Genomic DNA, 27,640 nt, shown 5'->3' with positions numbered 1-27,640 from the left:
AAATGCCACCTTTTTGAAGCCATCTTTAACACCTAAAACAACTAGTTACTCTTTATTCTATGCTTCCATAGCATTTCATTCATGCATTTATTGCAGTAATTACTACTGATTTATAATTAATTTGTTCAGACAGGTCTCTCCAACAGACTGAGCTACTAAAATGTAAGAACTAGAGGCTGGGCGTGGTGGCTCATGCCTGTAATCCCAACACGTTGGGAGGCTGAGGCGGGTAGATCACAAGGCCTGGAGATCAAGACCGTCCCAGCTAACACTGTGAAACCCCATCTCTACTAAAAATAAAAAAAAATAAAAAAATAAAAAAATTAGCCGAGCATGGTGGTGGGCACCTGTAGTCCCAGCTACTCGGGAGGCTGAGGCAGGAGAATAGCATGAACCCAGGAGGCAGAGCTTGCAGTGAGCCGAGATTGCGCCACTGCACTCCAGCCTGGGTGACAGGGCTAGAATCTGTCACAAAAAAAAAAAAAGAAAAAAAAAAGAACTAGAATTTATCCATCTTCATATCACCAGCAGCTACGTAAACACTATATACTAAGTGGTGATTTTTACTTGTATCCTGCCTCCATTCAAAAATAATTTGCAACAGCTCTTCAGCAATTTTTAATTAATTAAGTACTTAATTGTGATTTGATAGAAACAAAAGAAAATTATATTTGGGTCCCCTTATGGCGTAGTGTGAAAGTGACTCAAAGAAGGCCATGTATTCCTTCTTTGCCAGGCACAGTGCCAGTCGTGAGGGTACAAAGGAGAACAAGAAACAATCACTGTCCTCCAGGGCCTTAGAAGAGACTTCAATACCAGGTGATTAAATGTATGAATTGTGTCCCAGGAAGAGAGTGTGTACAGGATGCTTTGGGGACAAAGTTTTCACAAGGACCAGTGCATCCTTTGGATCTGGCAATTACTAGAGGTTATTTGGGAACCAAAAGCTGAACGTTTATCAGGCGAAATCCACCCCCGATATTTCATGTAGGTTCTTTTCTATTTTCCCTAAGTGTCGGCCAGTCTGAGAAATAAAGGAACAGAGTACAAGAGAGAGAAATTTTAAAGCTGGGTGTCCAGGGGAGACATCAATGTCACCAGGTTCCATGATGTCCCACAAGCCACAAAACCAGCAAGTTTTTATTAGTCATTTTCAAAAGGGGAGGGAGTGTATGAACAGGGTGTGGGTCACAGAGATCACATGCTTCACAAGGTAATAGAATATCACAAGCCAAATGGAGGCAGGGCAAGATCACAGGACCACAGGACCGGGGCGAAATTAAAATTGCTAATGAAGTTTCAGGCACGCATGGTCATTGATAACATCTTATCAGGAGACAGGGTTTGAGAGCAGACAACCAGTCTGACCAAAATTTATTAGGTGGGAATTTCCTCGTCCTAATAAGCCTGGGAGTGCTATAGGAGACTGGGGCTTATTTCAACCCTACAGCTGCGACCGTAAAAGACAGCCGCCCCCAAGGCGGCCATTTTAAAGGCCTACCCTCAGAGACACATTCTCTTTCTCAGGGATGTTCCTTGCTGAGAAAAAGAATTCATCAATATTTCTCCCATTTGCTTTTGAAAGAAGAGAAATATGGCTCTGTTCCACCCGGCTCACTGGCAGTCAGAGTTTAAGGTTATCTCTCTTGTTCCCTGAACATTGCTGTTATCCTGTTCTTTTTTCAAGGTGCCCAGATTTCATATTGTTCAAACACACATGCTCTACAACAATTTGTGCAGTTAACGCAATCATCCCAGGGTCCTGAGGCAACATACATCCTCCTCAGCTTACGAAGATGATGAGATTAAGAGATTAAAGTAAAGACAGGCATAGGAAATCACAACGGTATTGATTGGGGAAGTGATAAGTGTCCATGAAATCTTCACAATTTATGTTCAGAGATTGCAGTAGAGACAGGCATAAGAATTTATAAAAGTATTAATTTGGGGAACTAATAAATGTCCATGACATCTTCACAATCCACGTTCTTCTGCCATGGCTTCAGCCGGTCCCTCCATTTGGGGTCCCTGACTTCCTGCAACAAATCTTCAGTGGTCCTCAAATGATGTGTGCACACAGGTCAGTCCTATAAACCCCTACTGAGGGGTATGTAAAGGATAATTGACGTGATGCCTGTCGTGGGTTGAATGGTGTCTCCCGCAAAGATAAGTCCACATCCTAATCCTAGGAACTTGTGTATGTGACCCAACTTGAAAAAAAAGGGTCAGGGTCTTTGCAGATGTAATTAAGTTAAGGATCTGAAGATGAGATCATCCTGAATTATCTTGAAGGGCCCCAAGTCCAATGACAAAGAGGGTTCTTTTTCCTAACGACACTTTTTATAAGTGTCTTTATAAAAGACATAAGAGGAGAAGACCATGTGAAGACTGAGGGCAGAAACTGAAGTATTGCAGCCATAGCCAAGAAATGCCTGGCAGTACTAGAAGCTGGAAGAGGCAAGAAAAGATTTTTCACTGGAGTCTTTAGAGGAAACACAACCCTGCTGATATTTTGATTTTGGACTTCTGGCCTCCAGAACTGTGAGATAATAAATTTTTTTGGTTGTAGGTCACTTGTTTTGTGATAATTTGTTATAGCAGCCCTAGGAAACTAATACAATACCAAATTATTTAAATTGTTCACTTTCAAAATTTTACTGGGGATAAACAAAACATGCTTGACACTCTACTTCACCCTACATGGACACTCCGCCTTCAACACCTGTCAATCCTACCACCAAAGAAAGTCTCAAATCATTTGTATCTTATGTTCTCCACTGCCACTACTTCAGTTCATCCATCTCTCACTGAACAACTGCAGTGGCTTACTTCAAGTCACTCAAATCCAATAACCATATCCTCCACAATCAGTCTCCACTCTGCAGCCCGAGGGATCTTTTGGAAACACAGATCTGATCATATCACTGCCCTCCCACTTAAAACCATTTAATGTTTTCATGCCATTTTTAGGGATAAGAACAAAGTGATTTTCCTTACCTATGAGATCCTGTAGAGTCTAGCCCCTGCCTACCTCTCTACTTCAGGTTGCACCTGACTCACCTTGCTCTCTTTATTTTATTTTATTTTATTTTATTTTATTTTATTTATTTGAGATGGAGTCTCACTCTGTCTCCCAGGCTGGAGTTCAGTGGCACCATCTCGGCTGACTGCAACCTCCACTTCCCACGTTCAAGTGATTCTCCAACCTCAGTCTCCCAAGTAACTGGGATTACAGGTTTCGCCATCGTGCACAGCTAATTTTTGTATTTTTGTAGAGACGGAGTTTCACCACGTTGGCCAGGCTAGTCTTGAACTCCTGACCTCAGGTGATCCACCTGCCTTGGCCTCCCAGAGTGCTGGATTACAGGTACAAGCCACTGCACCTAACCATCCTTGCTCTCTTTAATCCAGACACCCATTGTCTTCCCATTCCTTGAATGCACCACACTCTATCCAGTCACAGGGAGTTTTTTGCACATTCTATTACCTCTGCCTGGATGCTTTCCCCACCCTTTTACCAAGATCTGAGCTTCTTTCAGGCCTTCCTGGATTCCCCACTATAGGGACCTCCGAGGTCCCCTTGCTGTACACTTTCATCCAATGATGTTCCTTTCTTTTGGAGCACTTATCTTTGTAATTATACATGCATTAGTGCATTTATTTCTTCAATGTTTTTCTTCCTTCCTAAATTGCAAGCACCAGAACTACCACCTATGGCTGTGCCAAATGTTCTCTGCACCAGAATGTCCAAAGAGGAACCGGGAGGGCAGGAACCCAGTTCTCACTCCACTTCTGAGCCATGAGCCCTGGTTGTTGTGCTCCCTCTCATGCACAGTTACCTTTCACTCTGTGAAAGGAGGCATTCTTCTAGTCAAGCACAGGACTGCACATGCTCAGAAAAGCCACATTGTTTTTTATTATACTTTACGTTCTGGGGTACATGTCCACAACATGCAGGTTTGTTACATAGGTATACATGTGCCATGTTGGTTTGCTGCACCCATCAACTCATTTACATTAGGTATTTCTCCTAATGCTATCCCTCCCCCAGACCCCCACCCCCTACAGGCCCCAGTGTATGATGTTCCCCTCCCTGTGTCCATGTGTTCTCGTTGTTCTACTCCCACTTATGAGTGAGAACATGCGGTGTTTGGTTTTCTCTCCTTGTGATAGTTTGCTGAGAATGATGGTTTCCAGCTTCATCCATGTCTCTGCAAAGGACATGAACTCATCCTTTTTTATGGCTGCATAGTATTCCATGGTGTATATGTGCCACATTTTCTTTTTCCAGTCTATTATTGATGGACATTTGGGTTGATTCCAAGTCTTTGCTATTGTGAATAGAGCAGCGATAAACATACGTGTGCATGAAAAGCCCCATTTTTATAGTTTGCATGAAGACACTTTACACAGGCGCCAAGCGGTCCTGGTAGACACCATGTGTGGTTTATTCTATACTCTATCCCCAGCCCTTAGGGCAGTGGCTGGTCCACATAAGTGCCTAATAAATAGTTATTGAATAAATAAGTGAATGTAATTATCTTTCTATCTTTGTGAATGTACAAATGCACATTCATTTTTGTCGTGAATATGCATATTCAGCCTTGTGCCCTTTTTGTCAGTTTTCCTTATAAGAATAACACTGCTATATTTATCTTTGTAAAATTACTTTGTTTTATTTTATTTATTTGAGGTTTAATTCCCAAAAATAGGAATAAGTAGGCCAAAAGGTAGAAGCATTTCTATAACTCTTGTAATATATGGGCAGATTATTTTCCAGAAAAAAATTGAACCAATTTGCATTATAAATCACAATGTATAGCTATTTTTCTTCAGTATTACTGATATTACTTTATTATCCCCATTGCCATTGCATTTTAATAGGTTATTTTAATTTGCAGTTCTCTAAATAGTGCCTGGAAATAATAGTTCCTCCATAAATATTTGCTAAATGAATTGATTTCCTATGGGCCTATTTATTTTCATAAATGTGATCATTTGCCTTCTGCATTTCTTTCATTGTTCACCATCCTTTTTTCATCATAGATAACAAGTTATTGAGTAGAATTCAGGCATTGATATATTGTATGTTTTAGATATCTGGTTGCCATTCAAAACATTTAAATGCTGTCTTTTCCCCTATTACATTAGTCAAATCACCTATTTGAGAATTTCTTTTTGATATTTACTTTATATCAATGTGAAATGGCCAAATATTTTGACAAATCATCTTAAAACTCCTTTTAACCTTTAAACCATTATTGTCTATATCTTCTGAATACTCAGTTTTTAAAATTGGGGTGCCAGAGGAGACTTTTAGGTCTTTGGACTATTTTAATTCCATATTCTTACTCTTCATCAGAATAACTCAGTTATTCCTTTTTTTCCCCTTTCCTAAAATAGCAGAAATAGTAGATACAATAGGAGATTAAAAGTATGAGCAGAGATAAGACTTGATTAATACTGAAAGAGAAAACTTCGTTTTCATTTTTTTCATATCTCAAACCTGTAAGCACTACCTGTGTTAAGAATACATATTTACATTTTCACTACATCCTTTTGAATATAGTCTCTTTGATTGTATAGCACCTTTTTGCTTAGCATGAAAAGCATACCTCATCTAAGTCCCACAATATCCCACTGAACAAATATATAATCAGTGTCATTGCTTAAATATTCATTCAAATATCCTCAGGATTCCTCCTAAAGTAACTTTGTCCAGTGCTAAATCAAGGCTTTTTGCCACCATTTGGAAGAGCAGAGAGGAAGTAAAGATTCTGAGAGTCATACCTTGACATGTCTTATCACACCAGCCTGTTTGGGTTCCTCCCTTATTTTTCCTAATATCCATGGGCAAATCTGTATCATTAAAACAACAGCAGTAACTTCATTGGCATCACTAGAGTTACGGTTAAAGAAAAGACCTCTTGACTTGAAGTCAGGTCTTGTCTTAGATTTTAATTTCAGAGATGAAATTCTTAAATATTTGTTCTTGAACAATTCACTTAACTGATTCTGGACCTCAGTTCCATGTCTGTAAGTATAGGTTAAGAACCTACCTCACCAGCTGGGTGCGGTGGCTCAGGCCTGTAATCCCAGCACTTTGGGAGGCTCAGGTGGCGGGATCATGAGGTCAGGAAACCGAGACCATCCTGGCCAACATGGTGAAACCCTGTCTCTACTTAAAAAAAAATATATATGTATATACAAAAATTAGCTGGGCGTGGTGGCACGTGCCGGTAATCCCAGCTACTCGGGAGGCTGAGGCAGGAGAATCGCTTAAACCAGGGAGTCGGAGGTTGCAGTGAGCCGAGATTGCGCCACCGCACTCCAGCCTGGTGACAGAGCGAGACTCCATCTCAAAACAAACAAACAAACAAACAAAAAAGCTGTCTAAAGGCAGGGGCAAGCGGGAGGCTGGGCCTGCAGACACCCCTCAGCAGGTGTCCCAGTCAGGGACACACTCGCTGCCCTGCGCTTTGCATCCCTCTCAGGGTGAAGGTGACAGTGGACCCCGACCCTTCCCTGGTCTACCGACCTGAAGTGGACCCAGAGGCTGCCAAAGACAAGGCTGGCTTCCAGAACTATGTGTCGGGTCCCCTCCTGGACCACGTCTTTACCACCTACAAGCTCATGCACATGCACCACACAGTGGATTTCGTCAGGAGCAAGCACGCCTGGTTTGGGGACTTTTCCTACAAGAAAATGAAGGTCATAGAGGCCATGGACCTGCTGCATGGGCTGGTGGACGAATCAGACTCAGGTGTAGACTTCTCCCACTCCTTCCAAGCCTTCCAGATGGCGGAGGGCATCCGAAAGCTCACCCAGGCAAGGACTGTTTCCAGCTTGTTGGGCTTCTATGACCTAGGGAAGGTCTTGGCCCTGTTGGGGGAGCCCCAGTGGGTGATCACTGGAGACACATTCCCCGTTGGATGCTGTCCCCAGACTTCCGTGGTTTTGTAACTCCACTTTTCCGGACAATCCCGACCTCCAGGATCCTGGATACAGCACAAAACTGGGCATGTATTAGCTTACTGTGGGCTCGGCAGGGTCCTCATTTCCTAGGGCTATAATGAGTACTTGTACCAGGTGATGATGTTCAACAAGTTCTCGCTCCCACTGGAGGCTTCCTACAGGATCCGATTCCACTCCTTCTGCCCCTGGCACACAGGCGGTGACTACCAGCAGTGGTGCAGCAAGCAGGACCTGGCCATGCTGCCCGGGGTCCAGGAGTTCAATTTGACCAACTTCCCTGACCTGCCAGATGTGGACAAGCTGCGGCCCTACTACCAGGGGCTCATTGATAAGTACTGCCCTGGCATCCTGAGCTGGTGACTCTTCTTCCACCCCCACCACTGCTGGACGACAGGCCTGGCCCTCAGCGTGCCTAGTGAGGTCTGGCCGTGGGCAGACAGACACCATTAGGGTCCACCTCAGTGGGGAACCCCACTCGCCCCTTATAGCCACCACCTCTCATGGCCATTTGTACCTAGTGGCAATAAAGACCTCGAAGGAGAGAGAAAACAAAACAAAACAAAACAAAACAAAACAAAACACCTAGCTCACCAAAGTGATATGGTCATTACATAGGAAAATAAAGGGATTTATTTTTTAAAAAAACTTTAAAACTATAAACATTGTACAAATATTTCACATAGTTACCTGGTTTTCACTCCAAAGAAACATTTAGTTAGGCTAGTGTATTAGTATAGGCTTCTTTGATACAGTATTTTCCAGCCAAAGTACCATAGTTAAGTATTCTTCTGGGAAACTTGAAGGAAGATAAATAAACAGAGCATGGAATAAAGAGTCCACATTATCCTTTTTCTCCTCTTTCCTTCCTTAGAAGTTGTACCCAGATTCTTCATCGCTCATCCACTTCTCTAAGGCCAATTCAATTCTGAAATCAAGACCTGCCAAGGGGAAAAGGGACTAAGCATTTTATATCTGTAATATCTAAACTCTCTAATTTTGTTAAAAATCTGTGTGTGCAGACATACCTCAAAATGTTTTACAGAAAAAAAAAAATCTAGGCTAACATGTGTTTGCCATTCAGTACTTTTATGAATATCAAAGTATCTGCAAAGATCAAAAATCCCAGGCAGAGGTAGCCTTAGAACATCCTCTGATATTTGCCTAGCCATAAAAGTTTTGCTAGAATTTATTTTTAGTCAAGTTTTAAAGTTGCAAGGAATAAAGTGTTTCCTAATAATGTTGACAAAGATGAAAGGATATCTCAGAAAAAGTCTACACAGGTTATCTACCCTCATGTTTCCCAAATAAAACCCAGTTAGAAATTTCCTTAATGAGAACAAATATTTGGAGTTTTAATCCCTTACTCAGCATTGAATGTGATGTTCTTTCCATTGATAGCGTGTAGCGTTAGATATATATATATATATATATATATATATATATATGGAAATAATTCTACATGAGAAAATGTATTTAGACCAGAACCTTCTTTATTTTAGGAAATATTTTCATTTCTTACAATTATTAAAGCATTAATCATTCTAAATTGCATCTGCTTACGAAGGCTGCCTGATTGGTTTGCATCCATGTGCCACAACTTATGAGCTATGTATCTCCAGGCAAGTTACTCAACTGAGACTTCATTTCTTCATCAGTCAAAATGGAGAAACACTAATATATGACCACCTCATAAGATTGAAAATTATTATGTGTATTAATACATAAAAAAGAACTTGGGAAAATATCTCACTCATAGTAAGCACTCAATAATATTATCTACTGGGGAGGAGCCAAGATGGCCGAATAGGAACAGCTCCGGTCTACAGCTCCCAGCCTGAGCGACGCAGAAGACGGGTGATTTCTGCATTTCCATCTGAGGTAACGGGTTCATCTCACTAGGGAGTGCCAGACAGTGGGCGCAGGTCAGTGGGTGCGTGCACCGTGCGCGAGCCGAAGCAGGGCAAGGCATTGCCTCACTCGGGAAGTGCAAGGGGTTAGGGAGTTCCCTTTCCTAATCAAAGAAAAGGGTGACGGATGGCACCTGGAAAATCGGGTCACTCCCACCCGAATACTGCGGTTTTCTGACGGGCTTAAGAAACGGCGCACCACGAGATTATATCCTGCACCTGGCTCGGAGGGTCCTACCCCACGGAGTCTCGCTGATTGCTAGCACAGCAGTCGGAGATCAAACTGCAAGGCGGCAGCAAGGCTGGGGGAGGGGTGCCCACCATTGCCCAGGCTTGCTTAGGTAAACAAAGCAGCCTGGAAGCTCGAACTGGATGGAGCCCACCACAGCTCAAGGAGGCCTGCCTGCCTCTGTAGGCTCCACTTCTGGGGGCAGGGCACAGACAAACAAAAAGACAGCAGTAACCTCTGCAGACTTAAATGTCCCTGTCTGACAGCTTTGAAGAGAGCAGGGGTTCTCCCAGTACGCAGCTGGAGATCTGAGAATGGGCAGACTGCCTCCTCAAGTGGGTCCCTGACCCCTGACCCCCGAGCAGCCTAACTGGGAGGCACCCTCCAGCAGGGGCACACTGACACCTCACACTGCAGGGTACTCCAACAGACCTGCAGCTGAGGGTCCTGTCTGTTAGAAGGAAAACTAACAAACAGAAAGGACAGCCACACCAAAAACCCATCTGTACATCACCATCATCAAAGACCAAAAGTAGATAAAACCACAAAGGTGGGGAAAAAACAGAACAGAAAAACTGGAAACTCTAAAAATCAGAGCACCTCTCCTCCTCCAAAGGAACGCAGTTCCTCACCAGCAACAGAAGAAAGCTGGACAGAGAATGACTTTGACGAGCTGAGAGAAGAAGGCTTCAGACGATCAAATTACTCTGAGCTACGAGAGGACATTCAAACCAAAGGCAAAGAAGTTGAAAACTTTGAAAAAAATTTAGAAGAATGTATAACTAGAATAACCAATACAGAGAAGTGCTTAAAGGAGCTGATGGAGCTGAAAACCAAGGCTCGAGAACTATGTGAAGAATGCAGAAGCCTCAGGAGCCGATGCCATCAACTGGAAGAAAGGGTATCAGTGATGGAAGATCAAATGAATGAAATGAAGCAAGAAGGAAAGTTTAGAGAAAAAAGAATCAAAAGAAACGAGCAAAGCCTCCAAGAAATATGGGACTATGTGAAAAGACCAAATCTACGTCTGATTGGTGTACCTGAAAGTGATGGGGAGAATGGAACCAAGTTGGAAAACACTCTGCAGGATATTATCCAGGAGAATTTCCCCAATCTAGCAAGGCAGGCCAATGTTCAGATTCAGGAAATACAGAGAACGCCACAAAGATACTCCTGGAGAAGAGCAACTCCAAGACACATAATTGTCAGATTCACCAAAGTTGAAATGAAGGAAAAAATGTTAAGGGCAGCCAGAGAGAAAGGTCGGGTTACCCTCAAAGGGAAGCCCATCAGACTAACAGTGGATCTCTTGGCAGAAACCCTACAGGCCAGAAGAGAGTGGGGACCAATATTCAACATTCTTAAAGTAAAGAATTTTCAACCCAGAATTTCATATCCAGCCAAACTAAGCTTCATAAGTGAAGGAGAAATAAAATACTTTACAGACAAGCAAATGCTGAGAGATTTTGTCACCACCAGGCCTGCCCTAAAAGTGCTCCTGAAGGAAGCGCTAAACATGGAAAGGAACAACCGGTACCAGCCGCTGCAAAATCATGCCATAATGTAAAGACCATCGAGACTAGGAGCAAACTGCACCAACTAACGAGCAAAATAACCAGCTAACATCATAATGACAGGATCAAATTCACACATAACACTATTAACTTTAAATGTAAATGGACTAAATTCTCCAATTAAAAGACACAGACTGGAAAATTGGATAAAGAGTCAAGACCCATCAGGAAACCCATCTCACGTGCAGAGACACATATAGGCTCAAAATAAAGGGATGGAGGAAGATCTACCAAGCAAATGGAAAACAAAAAAAGGCAGGGGTTGCAATCCTAGTCTCGGATAAAACAGACTTTAAACCAACAAAGATCAAAAGAGACAAAGAAGGCCATTACATAATGGTAAAGGGATCAATTCAACAAGAAGAGCTAACTATCCTAAATATATATGCACCCAATACAGGAGCACCCAGATTCATAAAGCAAGTCCTGAGTGACCTGCAAAGAGACTTAGACTCCCACACATTAATAATGGGAGACTTCAACACCCCACTGTCAACATTAGACAGATCAACGAGACAGAAAGTCAACAAGGATACCCAGGAATTGAACTCAGCCCTGCACCAAGCGGACCTAATAGCCATCTACAGAACTCTCCACCCCAGATCAACGGAATATACATTTTTTTCAGCACCACACCACACCTATTCCAAAATTGACCACATACTTGGAAGTAAAGCTCTCCTCAGCAAATGTAAAAGAACAGACATTATAACAAACTATCTCTCAGACCACAGTGCAATCAAACTAGAACTCAGGACTAAGAATCTCACTCAAAACCACTCAACTACATGGAAACTGAACAACCTGCTCCTGAATGACTACTGGGTACATAACGAAATGAAGGCAGAAATAAAGATGTTCTTTGAAACCAACGAGAACAAAGACACAACATACCAGAATCTCTGGGACTCATTCAAAGCAGTGTGTAGAGGGAAATTTATAGCACTAAATGCCCACAAGAGAAAGCAGGAAAGATCCAAAATTGACACCCTAACATCACAATTAAAAGAACTAGAAAAGCAAGAGCAAACACATTCAACAGCTAGCAGAAGGCAAGAAATAACTAAAATCAGAGCAGAACTGAAGGAAATAGAGACACAAAAAACCCACCAAAAAATTAATGAATCCAGGAGCTGGTTTTTTGAAAGGATCAACAAAATTGATAGACCGCTAGCAAGACTAATAAAGAAAAAAAGAGAGAAGAATCAAATAGACGCAATAAAAAATGATAAAGGGGATATCACCACCGATCCCACAGAAATACAAACTACCATCAGAGAATACTACAAACACCTCTACGCAAATAAAGTAGAAAATCTAGAAGAAATGGATAAATTCCTTGACACACACACTCTCCCAAGACTAAACCAGGAAGAAGTTGAATCTCTGAATAGACCAATAACAGGATCTGAAATTGTGGCAATAATCAATAGCTTACCAACCAAAAAGAGTCCAGGACCAGATGGATTCACAGCCGAATTCTACCAGAGGTACAAGGAGGAACTGGTACCATTCCTTCTGAAACTATTCCAATCAATAGAAAAAGAGAGAATCCTCCCTAACTCATTTTATGAGGCCAGCATCATTCTGATACCAAAGCCGGGCAGAGACACAACCAAAAAAGAGAATTTTAGACCAATATCCTTGATGAACATTGATGCAAAAATCCTCAATAAAATACTGGCAAACCGAATCCAGCAGCACATCAAAAAGCTTATCCACCATGATCAAGTGGGCTTCATCCCTGGGATGCAAGGCTGGTTCAATATATGCAAATCAATAAATGTAATCCAGCATATAAACAGAGCCAAAGACAAAAACCACATGATTATCTCAATAGATGCAGAAAAGACCTTTGACAAAATTCAACAACCTTCATGCTAAAAACTCTCAATAAATTAGGTATTGATGGGACATATTTCAAAATAATAAGAGCTATCTATGACAAACCCAGAGCCAATATACTGAATGGGCAAAAACTGGAAGCATTCCCTTTGAAAACTGGCACAAGACAGGGATGCCCTCTCTCACCATTCCTATTCAACATAGTGTTGGAAGTTCTGGCCAGGGCAATTAGGCAGGAGAAGGAAATAAAGGGTATTCAATTAGGAAAAGAGGAAGTCAAATTGTCCCTATTTGCAGATGACATGATTGTATATATAGAAAACCCCATTGTCTCAGCCCAAAATCTCCTTAAGCTGATAAGCAACTTCAGCAAAGTCTCAGGATACAAAATCAATGTGCAAAAATCAGAAGCATTCGTATACACCAACAACAGACAAACAGAGAGCCAAATCATGAGTGAACTCCCATTCACAATTGCTTCAAAGAGAATAAAATACCTAGGAATGCAACTTACAAGGGATGTGAAGGACCTCTTCAAGGAGAACTACAAACCAGTGCTCAAGGAAATAAAAGAGGATACAAACAAATGGAAGAACATTCCATGCTCATGGGTAGGAAGAATCAATATCGTGAAAATGGCCATACTGCCCAAGGTAATTTACAGATTCAATGCCATCCCCATCAAGCTACCAATGCCTTTCTTCACAGAATTGGAAAAAACTACTTTAAAGTTCATATGGAACCAAAAAAGAGCCCGCATCACCAAGTCAATCCTAAGCCAAAAGAACAAAGCTGGAGGCATCACACTACCTGACTTCAAACTATACTACAAGGCTACAGTAACCAAAACAGCATGGTACTGGTACCAAAACAGAGATATAGGTCAATGGAACAGAACAGAGCCCTCAGAAATAACGCCACATATCTACAACTGTCTGATCTTTGACAAACCTGAGAAAAACAAGCAATGGGGAAAGGATTCCCTATTTAATAAATGGTGCTGGGAAAACTGTCTAGCCATATGTAGAAAGCTGAAACTGGATCCCTTCCTTACACCTTATACAAAAATCAATTCAGGATGGATTAAAGACTTAAACATTAGACCTAAAACCATCAAAACCCTAGAAGAAAACCTAGGCATTACCATTCAGGACATAGGCATGGGCAAGGACTTCATGTCTAAAACACCAAAAGCAATGGCAACAAAAGACAAAATTGACAAATGGGATCTAATTAAACTAAAGCGCTTCTGCACAGCAAAAGAAACTACCATCAGAGTGAACAGGCAACCTACAAAATGGGAGAAAATTTTTGCAACCTACTCGTCTGACAAAGGGCTAATACCCAGAATCTACAATGAACTCAAACAAATTTACAAGAAAAAAACAAACAACCCCATCAAAAAGTGGGTGAAGGACATGAACAGACACTTCTCAAAAGAAGACATTTATGCAGCCAAAAAACACATGAAAAAATGCTCACCATCACTGGCCATCAGAGAAATGCAAATGAAAACCACAATAAGATACCATCTCACACCAGTTGGAATGGCAATCATTAAAAAGTCAGGAAACAACAGGTGCTGGAGAGGATGTGGAGAAATAGGAACACTTTTACACTGTTGGTGGGACTGTAAACTAGTTCAACCATTGTGGAAGTCAGTGTGGTGATTCCTCAGGGATCTAGAACTAGAAATACCATTTGACCCAGCCATCCCATTACTGGGTATATACCCAAAGGACTATAAATCATGCTGCTATAAAGACACATGCACATGTATGTTTATTGCGGCACTATTCACAATAGCAAAGACTTGGAACCAACCGAAACGTCCAACGATAGACTGGATTAAGAAAATGTGGCATATATACACCATGGAATACTATGCAGCCATAAAAAATGATGAGTTCATGTCCTTTGTAGGGACATGGATGAAATTGGAAATAATCATTCTCAGTAAACTATAGCAAGAACAAAAAACCAAACACCGCATATTCTCACTCATAGGTGGGAATTGAACAATGAGATCACATGGACACAGGAAGGGGAACATCACACTCTGGGGACTGTTGTGGGGTGGCGGGAGGGGGGAGGGATAGCATTGGGAGATATACCTAATGCTAGATGTCGAGTTAGTGGGTGCAGCACACCAGCATGGCACATGTATACATATGTAACTAACCTGCACAATGTGCACATGTACCCTAAAACTTAAAGTATAATTTAAAAAAATTAAAAAAAAATAATATTATCTATTAATGTTACTATTACAATATTCTTAGTAGTAATAATATTTGCTAATTGGCTATCTGCATACACACTTACCCCATGCCTAGATTACAAACAGCTTGAGGGCAGCTGTTAATCATCTTTATAGCCCCAGAAGTTGGCAGAGTATCTAGCCCATTGTAGAGTATGCTATTTCTATGTACTCCTAATTTATCTTTTTCCTTTTCTTTTCAATTTATACAGTGAATTCTTTATCTTCCCTTGCATGATTGACCTTCAAAGCACAATCATCTGTACAGTCTTGGATGCATCCAAAAAAGTACTTATCAAAGCCTCGCTGAGAAAGACAATGTTTAAAACAGATTATTTGTTTCTCTGAATATTCTAAATGTATACCATTGATCATGTCTGAGCAACAAAGAGAGAGCTGGGTATCTGGAATGCATTGTACTGACCTATCTCCTTCCATCCATAAACTTACTCTTACTGAACTTTACTTGAAAGTGATTCATAGCCTTTACTGGGGGCTCTATTACAAATGCTCCTAGCAAGCTTATTGTTGTGTCTATCGCAAGAATATGAAGTTTTCTACCACTTTGCAGAATGGCCCCTTTACTAAGCCCTTCAGGAGATATTTCTGCCTGTCTTTAAGCCAACTCTGGATCCATTTTTATGGTACAGAAGGCTTACACCTAAATTTGAAGCCCCACTGTGCCAAAGTGTTCATTTTTTTATGAATTCCATTTTATGTCCCCATTCTTGTTTTTGTTTTGCTCCTACATTCAATTTATGCTCTTTTGTATTCTACTTTTCCTTGTGAGTTCTTTCTGGATACAGTAGCTCTACTAAAAAGAGCTGTGCAGGTTGTACACTGCACAACTCCAGAGGGCTCCAATCACATTACAGTTTGTATGTAACATGCAATGTGTAATCTACATGTGGCAGCCCTGGACAAAGCTTGGAATGGATGACTGACCAGGGACTATCTTAATATTCTAGCTCTGTCTGAAAAAATATATAAATATATATATATATACACATACACACAAATGTATATGTATATAAATGTCTGTTACATATGCTATTTATGTATGTATGTGAAAATGTATGTGTGTATGTGTGTGTATACTTGTTCCTCACATTTACTGAGTTTTGCATATACAAGTTATCTTACACAGTCCCTGAATACACCATTTCTCCATGACATTGTCACACCTGCTTTTGTTCATTCACCCAACTTTGGCACACTAGTACTCAACTTTGGCACACTAGTACTATTTCTTCTTAAAGATAATCAGATACCTATAGTAGGTACTAAATATGGCCTTGTTTCCTACAGGAGACATTAGTAATCTGTTCAGAAACACAGTAGTTGGTAGGATTATCTGGTTCCAAAGTATGTATTCTTTTCACAAAACCATACCATGCTTTAATAATTCTCCTTTTTACCCACTTCACTGTACTGAATACACGGTAGGCACTTAATAAATACTTATATGATTAGAGTGAAAATCAAAAAAGTCTTTATGTTATTGTCTAAGGTCATAGCAAATAGAGGTGGCTCTAGGATTAGAACCATTTCTTTGTTTCCTGGTCCATTGCTCTGGCTCACTCTATTTTTACCTAGGGAAACAATAGCAACCTCAACTCTTTGTACTCCAGCATGGGCTCTTTCAGAAACTCTATGTGGGGCTGGGAATATTTCGGCTATTTAATGAGTGAAACTTTCCATGGGTGGAATGCTGGAGAAGCATTTTGTGGACAAGATGAAAAAAAAAAAAGATGCTATTTTAAACGTTGCTGAAAGAGTTTGGGCAAAATCCATCTGGCAGACAGACTATTTCTTCCGTTTAAAAACTCATCAAGCACTCCAAACGTGTAACCTGTAGGCAAGCTTAATTAAAACTTGAGAAATCTCAAAATAACCTGACATTTAAATATGTTATTTCCGTTCTATTCTCATAGTCTAACATACATATACAGATATTCTCAGGTTCAAATTAACCTCCCCAATCCCATCCAGCCTTGCATAACTACAGGATTACCCTGTGTCCATGACAACAGGAATGTGAATGAAACAGACTCATCCAATCATTGTCCTTCAAATATTAACGTCAATTTCATAGAAAGGGAAGAAGGTAGATAGAAGAAAGCTGAGTAGATGAATGAGTGAAGATATGGTTGTGACAACAGAGGACAGACAGAATGATACGTAGATACATAGATAGATGGGGTAAAATTTATTTCCCTTGTATTCTCTGACAAAGGTAGAGCTTGTCTTAAGAGTACCTTAGGAAAAGACTAAAGTTAGTGGTTTTCCACAAAGGAAAAAATTTGAAATGTGAAATCATTGAGAACATATTTAAAGATTCCAAATATATACTTTCTGCCTTAGAGGAGGAATTCCTTTTTTTTTTTTTTTTTTTGAGACAAGGTCTCACTCTGTCACCCTGTCTGGAGTGTATTGGTGTGACCATGGCTCTTGCTGCAGCCTCAACCTCCCAGGGTCAAGTGATCCTTCTACCTCAGCCTCCCAAGTAGCTGGGACTACAGGTGTGTGCCACGATGCCCAGCTAATTTTTGTATTTTTTGTAGAGATGGGATTTTGCCATGTTGCCCAGTCTGGTCTCGAACTCCTGGGCTCCAGCAATCTGCCTGCCTCAACCTCCCAAAGTGCTGAGATTACATGCGTGAGTCACCTTGCCAGGTCTAAGTCAATTCTTAAGTGGCCTGGAGAGTCCTGGACCCTGTCGTTAATGCTAGGTGCAAGTAAGTGGCCAAGTTTGAAGCCATGAGTGGCCTTACACCAGTTTCCTCCCACTTTTTTCCTTCCTTCTCTGGCTTTGGGCATTCTATATGATTCCATTTTCTTTTTCTCTCTTAGCATAATAATTATACTTATTTTTTAAAGTTTAATGGTTACTCTAAAGTTTTCAATATGCATTTTGAACTAATCTGAACCTACCATCATATAACACTATGCCACTTCACATGTGGTGCCTTACAACAGAATGTTTCCAATTCTTCCCTCTCAGCCCTTATGACATTGCTGTCTTTCATTTCACTTATCCATAGGTTATAATTACCAAACACATTACCACTTTATTAAACAGTTGTCTTTTATAACAATTAAGAATGCAAAAAAATTGTCGAGCATGGTGGCTCATGCCTGTAATCCCAGCACTTTGGGAGGCCAAGGCGGGCAGATCACCTGAGGTCAAGAGTTCGAGACCAGCCTGTCCAACATGGTGAAACCCCGTCTCTACTAAAAATACAAAAATTAGCCAGGCATGGTGGTGGACACCTGTAATCCCAGCTACTCAAGAGACTGAGGCAGGAGAATCACTTGAACCCGGGAAGCAGAGGTTGCAGTAAGCCGAGATTGTACCATTGCACTCCAGCCTGGGTGACAACAGCAAAACTCTGTCTCAAAAAAAAAAACAAAAAGGAATGACAAAATATTTTACTTTCATTTATGCCTTTTTAAATGTCCTTCCTTTCTTTGTGTAGACCTGAGTTTCTGATTTATATCATTTTCCTTCTCCCTGAAGAACTCTAAATGTTTTTTGCAGGGCAAGGCCACTGGCAATTGATTCCCTCTGTTTTTGTTTTTCTGACAATGACTTTGTTTCTTCTTTACTTTTGAAGGGTCATTTCCCTAAATATAGAATTCTAGTTGGTAGTTTTTTCTTGCAACACTTTAAATACTGTACTCCACTGTCTTTCTTGTGTGGCTTCTAATTTAAAAATCTGCTACAACTCTTATCCTTGTTTCTCTCTATCTTAGGTACTTCCCCCCTCTGGATTCTTTCAAGGTTTTGTCTTTGGTTTTCTGCAGTTGGAATATGACATGCCGAGAAGTTGGGGGTTTTTCATTTGTTTTGTTTCTTTTGGCGTTTATCTTGCTTAATGTTCTCCTATCTTCCTGGATCTATGGTTTTGTGTCTGACATTAATTTTGAAAAGTTCTAGGCCATTTTTTTTTTTTTTTGAGATAGGGTCTCCCTCTGTTGCCCAGGCTGGAGTGCAGTGGTGCAATCTTGGCTCACTGCAACCTCCACCCCCTGAGCTCAAGCGATTCTCCCTCCTCAGCCTCACAAGTAGCTGGTACCACAGAGCATGACACTACGCCCGGCTGAATTTTTATATTTTTAGTGGAGATGGGGTTTGACCATGTTGCCCAGGCTGGTCTTGAACTCTGAGCTCAAGTGATCCACCCATCTCAGCCTCCCAAAGTGCTGGGATTACATATTAATCATAGTTTTAAAAGACTTCCTGTCTAATAACTCCAATATCTGTGTCATATTTCAGTCTATTTCTGCTGCTTATTTCTTTGGACTGTTTTTTCATCCCTTTTAGAATTCCTTATAATTTTTTTGTTTTTTATGGTTCAAAGCTAAAAATTATGTAACAAATAATATGGACTGAGGTAAACAGGCCTCTAGTGTGACATTTTATACTAATTTGGCTAGGACTCGGGCTGTGTTTAACATTTGGTATAGCTGTTGGTGCCAGAGGCTTCAAATTCCTTCTAGTTCCCTGTCTTTGTCTCCACTGTTGACTGGGCTTAGAGAGGCTTCTCAGAGAGGGTTTGCATCTTGCTGCTGTTTCAGCTGTAATTCGTTAGTATTATATAGGAGACTTGGTGTGGGGGTAAGGTACGGAGAAGGGGAAACAATTTATAATTCTGTGATAAAGTTTCAGTTTTTTGTATGTCCCAATGCTGTGACATTCACAGGAATTTCTTAGCTTTCCATCTCCCTTAGATAAGACAGGAGGAAGGCTTAAAGGGGCTGCATTGGGAAAAATGTTCTTCCCTCAGGTAGCACAAAGCTCTGGTAAAGTATTTTTCTCTAAATAGTAGGCCTGCGGTATGGAGAACAAATATGCTCTGGGTATATTTCACAATGATTAATCTTCCCCTACACCTGCCAGAGCCGAGAGGGGATCTTCCTTGGCTCTTCACCCTAAGAACCTGATGAGGTTCCTGGTGGTAAATCCCACAAAAGTGTGAGTGACTTTATAACCATGGCCCCCAAGAGTTTCTCACTCTCATGCTAGTCCACATTCAGCCTCCAACAATTTATTAAAATGAGCATTTAAGCATTCTTACCAGTTATGACTCCAGGGGCTTCTGCTGCAGTAAGCAGATATGGCTGTAGTTTTATGGATTCACCTCTCTCTCCAGATTTGGGGGCGGTAGTTTGCCCTGTGACTTCAGTTCTCTGAAGGATCTAAGAAAAGTCGTTAGTTTTTCAATCGTGCAGCTTTTTCTGGTTGTAAGGACAGGAGTAATGATTTCCAGGCTCTTAACCTGTCAGAGCTAAAACCCTGTATAAGTTTTTTAACAATTAACAGCCAACTGAAATGCTCCCTTTTCTGCAACAACAGAAGTTGTTCATACTGTATAATATAAATCTTCAGGCACAGGGCCCATGCAGCTTCTCATATCTCATTGCTTCCAAAGGTCAAAGTGTTTTCTCTGTCTTCTCCACCTGTAGAAACTGCTTTTGTTAATGTGATCCTTCTTTCTCAGTTTCTAACAGATTAACTCCAAGGGGTTCAATCTATTGTGTTATCCTCTCAATGCAGATCCTATGGTGTCTTTTTTAAACATTTGAAATGTGGTTTTTCTTGTTTTGTTTTTACAAACCAACCCTTCCTTCTCAGATCACCGGTAACGATAGACTTTTTATTCATTTATCTTATTCCTTTCTGTGTTTATTCCCCCACTCTTTGTTGCTTATTTCTCAAATGCAAAATGCTCTTTTATATCCCTCCAAGACATAAAGCCCACAATTCCCTGGCATTCCAGGTGGGGAGATGTATGTGAATGACTATATTATAGAGCAGCTTATGACACTGAGGAACAAGTTGATTTTGGAGTATAGTAGGAGATGAGATTGGATTCACCTGAGGTGACCAGGGCATCATGAAGTGCTGGCTTTCACATTTGATGTTGAGAGTTGTATCAGCCAGAGCCCAGGTGGGAAACAGACACACTCAAGTGAGGCAATTGAGTAAACTTTAATAAAGAGATTACTGACAGAAGTGAGGAAAAGTCTAAGAGTACCCAACTGACATGGTTTGGCTCTGTGTCCCCACCCAAATCTCTTCTCAAATTGTAATCCCCATGTGTTGAGGGAAGGACCTGATGGGAGGTGACTGGATCATGAGGGCAGTTCCCCCCACCACCCCCGTGCTATTCTCGTGATAATGAGTGAGTTCCCAGGAGAGCTGATGGTTTTAAAGTGTGGCACTTCCTTGCTCTCTCTCTTTCCTGCTGCCATATAAGATGTGCCTTGCTTCCCAGTTGCCTTCCACCATGACCATATGTTTCCTGAGGCCTCCCCAGTGATGCAGAATTGAGTTAATTAAGCATCCTTTTTTAGAAATTACGCAGTCTCAGGTAGTATCTTTATAGCAAGGTGAAAACAGACTACTACACCAACAAAAGGTGGCAATGCATCTCAAATTTAGCAACAGCAAAGGAACTGTTACTACAGTGAGGCCTGAATGGGAAAAGAAGAGGGTATGTTTACCAGAACTCATCAGGAGTGATGGGAATTGCACTTCTAGAAGACATCCATGTGTCAGGAGCTGTAGATTTTGGTAGAGAACTGCAGCCACTGCTAACCTAAGGCTTGGCAGGAAAATAACAGGGGAGATAAATGCTCTGATCCCACTCTCTTCCTGCTTTCTGATTTCCTATTCGTCTTTTCCAATGGCTGAGCCCAAGTGAAGTCAGAGGGCAAGCCTACAGAGGTCAGCTTCCTGGGAAACAAAGGAGCATGGGAAGAGGTGAAAAGTGGATCTGAAGGAGCAAATGAGGGATACCCAGTCCAAAAGGATTCTGCATTTCTGGAATCTGGGATGAAGGATCTGACAGGATACTGACAGCCAGAAGTCCCTGATTTGTGGGACTTAGAGGTGAGAGTTAGAGAAAAAATATATTGAAAACTGAGCCATTTCTATTCCCACATCTTGACACTCTCTGCACAGCCACCTGGACCCTCACCTCTAGGGAATGATTTCTGAAGCAGTATAAATACTTATAATAGTTGCTATTTTTTAAAAGAGATTTCAGTGGAGGAAAACTGAAACTGGTGGCAAAGACTCATTTTTCTCTCTTACAGCCTTCTAGCAGCAGGAGGAGGAAACCGTCGAAATGCCAATGTGGTGGCCCACGGGTTTGCCAATCTTTTAACTCTAGACAAAAAGACCCTCCAAGAAATTCTAGTGCATTATCCAGATTCTGAAAGGATCCTCATGAAGAAAGCCAGGTACAACCTTTAAAACACCATTAGAGATGGATGGAGTTGGTTTTACTTTGTAAACTCTGAGATAGGGAGAACCGTATTATGATTGTGATAAACTTGATCACAGTGAGATATGCTTAATGAACAACTATTAATGTAGGTACCCATTGAAACTACACAGGTTAGGATAAATTGCAGTTTTTTTAGTAGATTTTGCCAGAACTCTCACAGAGTTACCTAAAACAGCTTTTCTCTCCTACCCACAGAGTGCTTTTAAAGCAGAAGGCTAAGACCGCAGAAGCAACCCCTCCAAGAAAAGATCTTGCCTTCCTCTTCCCACCGAAAGAAGAGACACCCAAACTGTTTAAAACTCTCCTAGGAGGCACAGGAAAAGCAAGTCTTGCAAGACTACTCAAATTGAAGCGAGAACAAGCAGCTCAGGTAACAAGGTGGAGTGAATGGAGGGCTGTCATGGAGAAGGCCCCAGACTAAGTATATACACACAAACGCCCACTCTAATTCCATTTCAGACACTGGGATGATTTGGACTAATCTAATACTAATACTTCCTGCTTTATATACAGCACATTATTATTTAAACTGCTGAATTCCCACATATCATCACATTTAACCCTCACAGGATGTTTATAGATGGCTTTAATATACATGTATTTATAAACAGAGTATACCCTCATTTTTCATAGATTATTTGCAGATTCTATATTGGTGAATCTACTTACTATAATTTATTAGTAACTTAAAATCAATACTCAAGGTGCTTTTGTGGTCATTTGTGGACAAGAGCATGTGCAGGGTGGCAAAAAACTTAAGTTGCTTGATGCATACATTTTCAGCTGAGGTTGAAAAAAGAGGCACTCTCCTTTCTTGTTTCAGCTCTAATACTATAAACGAATGACCCTTGGCCGGGTGCAGTGGCTCACACCTGTAATCCCAGCACTTTGGGAGGCCAAGGTGGGCGGATCACGAGGTCAGGAGATTGAGACCATTCTGACTAACACGGTGAAACCCTGCTCTACTGAAAACACAAAAAATTAGCCGGGCATGGTGGCACATGCCTGTAGTCCCAGCTACTTGGGAGGCTGAGGCAAGAGAATCGCTTGAATCTGGGAGGCAAACGTTGTAGTGAGCCGAGATCACAACACTGCACTCCAGCCTGGGCGACAGAGCGATACTCTGTCTCTCAAAAAACAAACAAACAAACAAACAAAAACAACAACAAAAAAGAGTGACACTTTTAGTGCCATGCTTTCCACATTTTTGTGCTTTTTGCATGTGTGTGATTTTGCTGCTTAAAATAGCCCCCAAGCATAGTCCTGAAATACTGTCTAGTGCTCCTAAGTGCCAAAATGCTGTGATGTGCCTTCCAGAGAAAATATGTGTGTTAGGTAAACTTCATTCAGGCATTACAGTGCTGTTTCCATGAGTTCAATATAATGAACCAATAATACCTCAAATTAATCAATTGATCAAATTAAATAGTGTATCTCTAAACAAAAACACACATGAAACAAAGTTATACATTGACCAATTGACAAAAATATTATGGCTTGAACCATAATATCTCATAGGAACTTAATGCTGTATTTCCTCCAAGAACAATGGTTCAGTACTTGCTAACTTGCTGTTTGTGGAAAATTTATAGAACAAAACTACATGAATAATAAGAATCAACTGTATATATACAGACATACATATGGATATATAAATAAATAACCCATTTTATCAACATTTTCACAAATATTCAATTACTATAGATCACAAATGTTTAAAGCCCGAAATAACTTTGTAAATTTCATCCAAGCTTTTCATGTTATAGACGAAGAAACTGAAAACCAGATCAAGGAATTTGGATAAGATCATAATTAGTTACAGAGCAGAAAGCTATTACTCAGGTGTTCAGACTTACAGGCCTACACCAAGCTGCCTTTCAATTCCTAAAAATGTAAAGAAACTCAAATGTTATTGTTTCTCTCTCTCTCTCTTTTTTTTTTGGTTTCATATTTCTTTGATTCTCATAATTAGTCTATGAGGGCAGATATTGAGAAACAGACAGAGCAGGGATTCAGGTTTTCTGAACCTAGTCATTATGTTATCTCTAAAACTGTAGAAATGGGTAGCTGTGGACCTTTCAGAAAATAAGTAAAGCACACATTATAAAGTCAGTCACATACAAAAGATGAAAACTTGCCTTTTCCTTTTCCACACATACAACACTGTGGTGAAAGTTAGGGATCCAGTATAAACCAAATGCTTCATTTGCATCAGCATAGAAATAGTAATTTGCATAAAAAAATGTATGGGAGTAAAGAAATATATAAGTAAATGTGTTAAGAATCTCAACTTTATCTGTGCACATTCATATGTCAGGCAAGCCTTTCTCAAATTGATGCCAAGCATTACCAGTAAAGAGCATAGTGTACCTTTTGCTATGAAATTTCTATAGCTAGTGCTAAACACGATAGGTACAAACATGACAGGTCAAGCACCTGTGGGACAAATGGAAAAGATCATACTAGGAAAGGGATAAGTTTCTCCCTGAGGTTCTCCCATGAGCTTAGGCAAGAGGAAAACCCTACTTTTTACAGTATTTTTATATAGTATTGGTTAATATGTTTTTATTAAAAATAAATATTTAAAATTTTATCTCTACAGAATAAGTAAATATTTAAAAAGCAAAAACAGAGTCCTCAGCACTGAGTCTAATAATTCAGAGAGTATAAGGACCAATAGGAAGAGAATTCCTTGGCAGAGACAAAAAAATGCAATTCAGACTAACATCATGTGTCAAAGGCAACAAGTCCATTTTCTAGCACACCAGAAACTTCGTCAAATGATAGTCAGAAGCAAAGCAGACATGATTCCTGGATTCGCTTAATTCAGACAGTCTGTCTTGGTGGTGATCTTAGCCATTGCATGCTAATCAAAATCTAATCCAATGTTTTTAATTACGATTTCAACACCAGTTCTTTGTAATTGCTCCTTCCAGAAGAAAGAAAATTCTGAAGGAGGAGAGGAAGAAGGAAAAGAAAATGAAGATAAACAAAAAGAAAATGAAGATAAAGGAAAAGAAAATGAGGATAAAGATAAAGGAAGAGAGCCAGAAGAAAAGCCACTGGACAGACCTGAGTGTACAGCAAGTCCTATTGCAGTGGAGGAAGAGCCCCACTCAGTTAGAAGGACAGTTTTACCCAGAGGGACTTCCCGTCAATCACTCATTATCAGCATGGCTCCTTCTGCTGAGGGCGGAGAAGAGGTTCTTACTATTGAAGTCAAAGAAAAGGCTAAGCAATAAATGTTTGATTATCTTTAGATGTGATATAGCTAGTTCCCAAAGTGATTGTACCTAGGATTGTAACTCAAATTAACGAGGGGAAACGACATGCTGGGACCCTTGAGAAACGAAAGGCAAATCCCTAGCTTAGTTTCTAGGACTTATCTGAGAGTGTGATTTCATGCAGTGGTAATAAGAAGATTATTAAAAGCCATCCCTATTCTCCGTTTTCATTAACTTTATGCAATTGCTATATCTTCTAATTGTATGTAGTAAGTTTCCTTTTCCTTTGGTTCTTTCCTGATGATGTCTCTTCCTTCCAGTTTTATTAGCTTGCTCTTGGCTGTGATGTGATTCACTAACCTTTTCTCTTAATTTTTATTGTGTTTAATTTCTTCTTTGGCACTCTAAAGCCTGGCTAATTGTTCTAGGTTTATGAATTTCACCTCTTACATGTAAAGGGTATAAGATTTTAATGTAATAGGTCAAAAATCAGATTATTTTCATTCAAATGAGGATGATGAGTCACTGTAATATCAAAAAATCCCCAGCAGCTGGGACTGAAGGGAAGCAGAGATCATGAAGCTTTCTGAATGAGAAGTCTGATTTTTGGAACAGTCCCCTGAAGACCAATGTTGGTCGGCAGAATTAGCAAACTGGCAAAATCACATTGCAGGAACATATTGGAAAAATTGTACCCTTTACTAAAGAAATAAACTTCAATATTTTCTCTTCTAACCAACTTAAAAGACACCAATCTACCTAACTCATCTGGCTCAAGGGACTTGGACTGGAGGATACAGGCTAAAGTGACACTTATCAGAATCTTCCTCAAGCACTTGCTGGAAAAGATATCAGATTGGAACTTCTCGTTTAAAATTAAGCTTTAGTAAAACAAAGTGATGAGGTTAGGAAGGCAGACTCTACACATGTCAGATTGACATATCCCCACAATTTCCGGAACCTACATGTATAGCTGTTTACAAAATCTCCAAGTTAATCAAGGGCACTTTAGGAAGTTGTCCTCATGAATTAGCTAGCATTAGCATAATTACCAAAGTTGCATGCTGTGAGGAGGCTACAAAGGCCAGGCTGATGTCGGAAGTAATAATACATATAGAATTCCATTCTAATAAATGCCATTAGTGTATAACATCAAGTTCTGTGTAATGAGGCTATTTCCAAGTCTCCAAAGATGGTCACTGTAACAGCACTTTGCTGAGAGGGTTTTAACAAATCATATTAGCCAAAAAGCCTACAACATAGATGCATTTAGCAAACCATGTACAAATCAATCACTATAATAAACTGTATCATTTGATAGAGTCACCGTTTTTGCATGTAGTGTTTGAGTATCACAAAATATAACAAGTTTTACTAAAGGACGGTTGGTTTTTTCAGGATTTAAGGGAATATGGACAAATTGTTAAATAGTATTTATTTGATAAATGGGAGTTTGTATGCAGAAAGAGTGATTGCATATAAAAAGGGTGATTTAAAAACCCAGAAACAAAAGGTAGAATAGGGCTGAAGCATCTGATAATAGGAAAAGAAAAGGACAAAAGTCCTCAGCTTGTGAGCAATATGCTTTCCCTTTACACCCTGTAATTTATTCAAATGAATATTAAAATACAAGACCATTGCAATTTATGCTCTTCCCCTGGCAGTTATTTCCCCCCCCCAAGCTATCCTGTTTCAGATAATATCAATTTATTTCCAATCCATCAGACTAAAATCTAAGAAAATTCAAGAACTCTTTTATTGTTGATTTGGTGCCACCAAATTCTTTTTCTTTTTAAATCTTTCTAATTATCCTTTCTTTTTCAATCCCATTGCTAACACCCAGAACATATTTTCTGTTCAATGCAAATAAACATTCACTTTTTACCTATAGACTGCTCTCGTCACTGGTCTCCCCTCTTAGTCCCTTTGCTATTGGAAAATAAAATCTTTCTAAAACCCTACTTTTGACCATGTTACTTCCCTGCTCAGTGGCTGTATTAGAGTTTTCCAGAGGGGAAAAAAAAAAAAAACAATAGGGGATATATATCTATCTCAGGCCATTGGATTCAGACTGGAACTTAGACCACTGTTTCTTCTGGTTCTGATGCCTTCAGACTCAGACTAAAATTATACAACGGGCTTTCCAGGGACTCCAGTTTGTAGATGGTAGATCATGAGACTTCTTTTCCTTCATAATTCCATGAGCCAATTCCTTATAATAAATATGTTTAAATATATATTATATATTACAAATATATGTAGAGATTTATTATATATTTTAATATATATCATATAGAGATATTTATCATGTTTTTATTTATATATTTT

General features: G+C 40.1%; 1 protein-coding gene and 1 pseudogene across 1 annotated transcript in view; both read left to right on the top strand.

Moving 5' to 3' along the window:
- CNGB3 (cyclic nucleotide gated channel subunit beta 3) overlaps nucleotides 1–26,973 on the top strand; it is a 170,822-nt gene extending 143,849 nt beyond the window's left edge. The window contains exons 16-18 of the mRNA XM_004047247.5: nucleotides 21,895–22,041; nucleotides 22,284–22,458; nucleotides 25,025–26,973. Of these exons, the coding sequence (XP_004047295.5) occupies nucleotides 21,895–22,041; nucleotides 22,284–22,458; nucleotides 25,025–25,330 (628 nt within the window). The 3' untranslated portion in view covers nucleotides 25,331–26,973. The remainder of the gene's footprint in view (nucleotides 1–21,894; nucleotides 22,042–22,283; nucleotides 22,459–25,024) is intronic.
- LOC134759090 (inositol oxygenase-like) lies at nucleotides 866–7,335 on the top strand (annotated as a pseudogene).
- Nucleotides 26,974–27,640: the final 667 nt, after the last annotated feature.

Source organism: Gorilla gorilla, chromosome 7 (assembly GCF_029281585.2).
Source record: "Gorilla gorilla gorilla isolate KB3781 chromosome 7, NHGRI_mGorGor1-v2.1_pri, whole genome shotgun sequence".
In the NCBI taxonomy this organism is placed as follows: Eukaryota; Metazoa; Chordata; class Mammalia; order Primates; family Hominidae; genus Gorilla; species Gorilla gorilla.
This window is presented reverse-complemented; position numbering and strand designations above follow the sequence as displayed.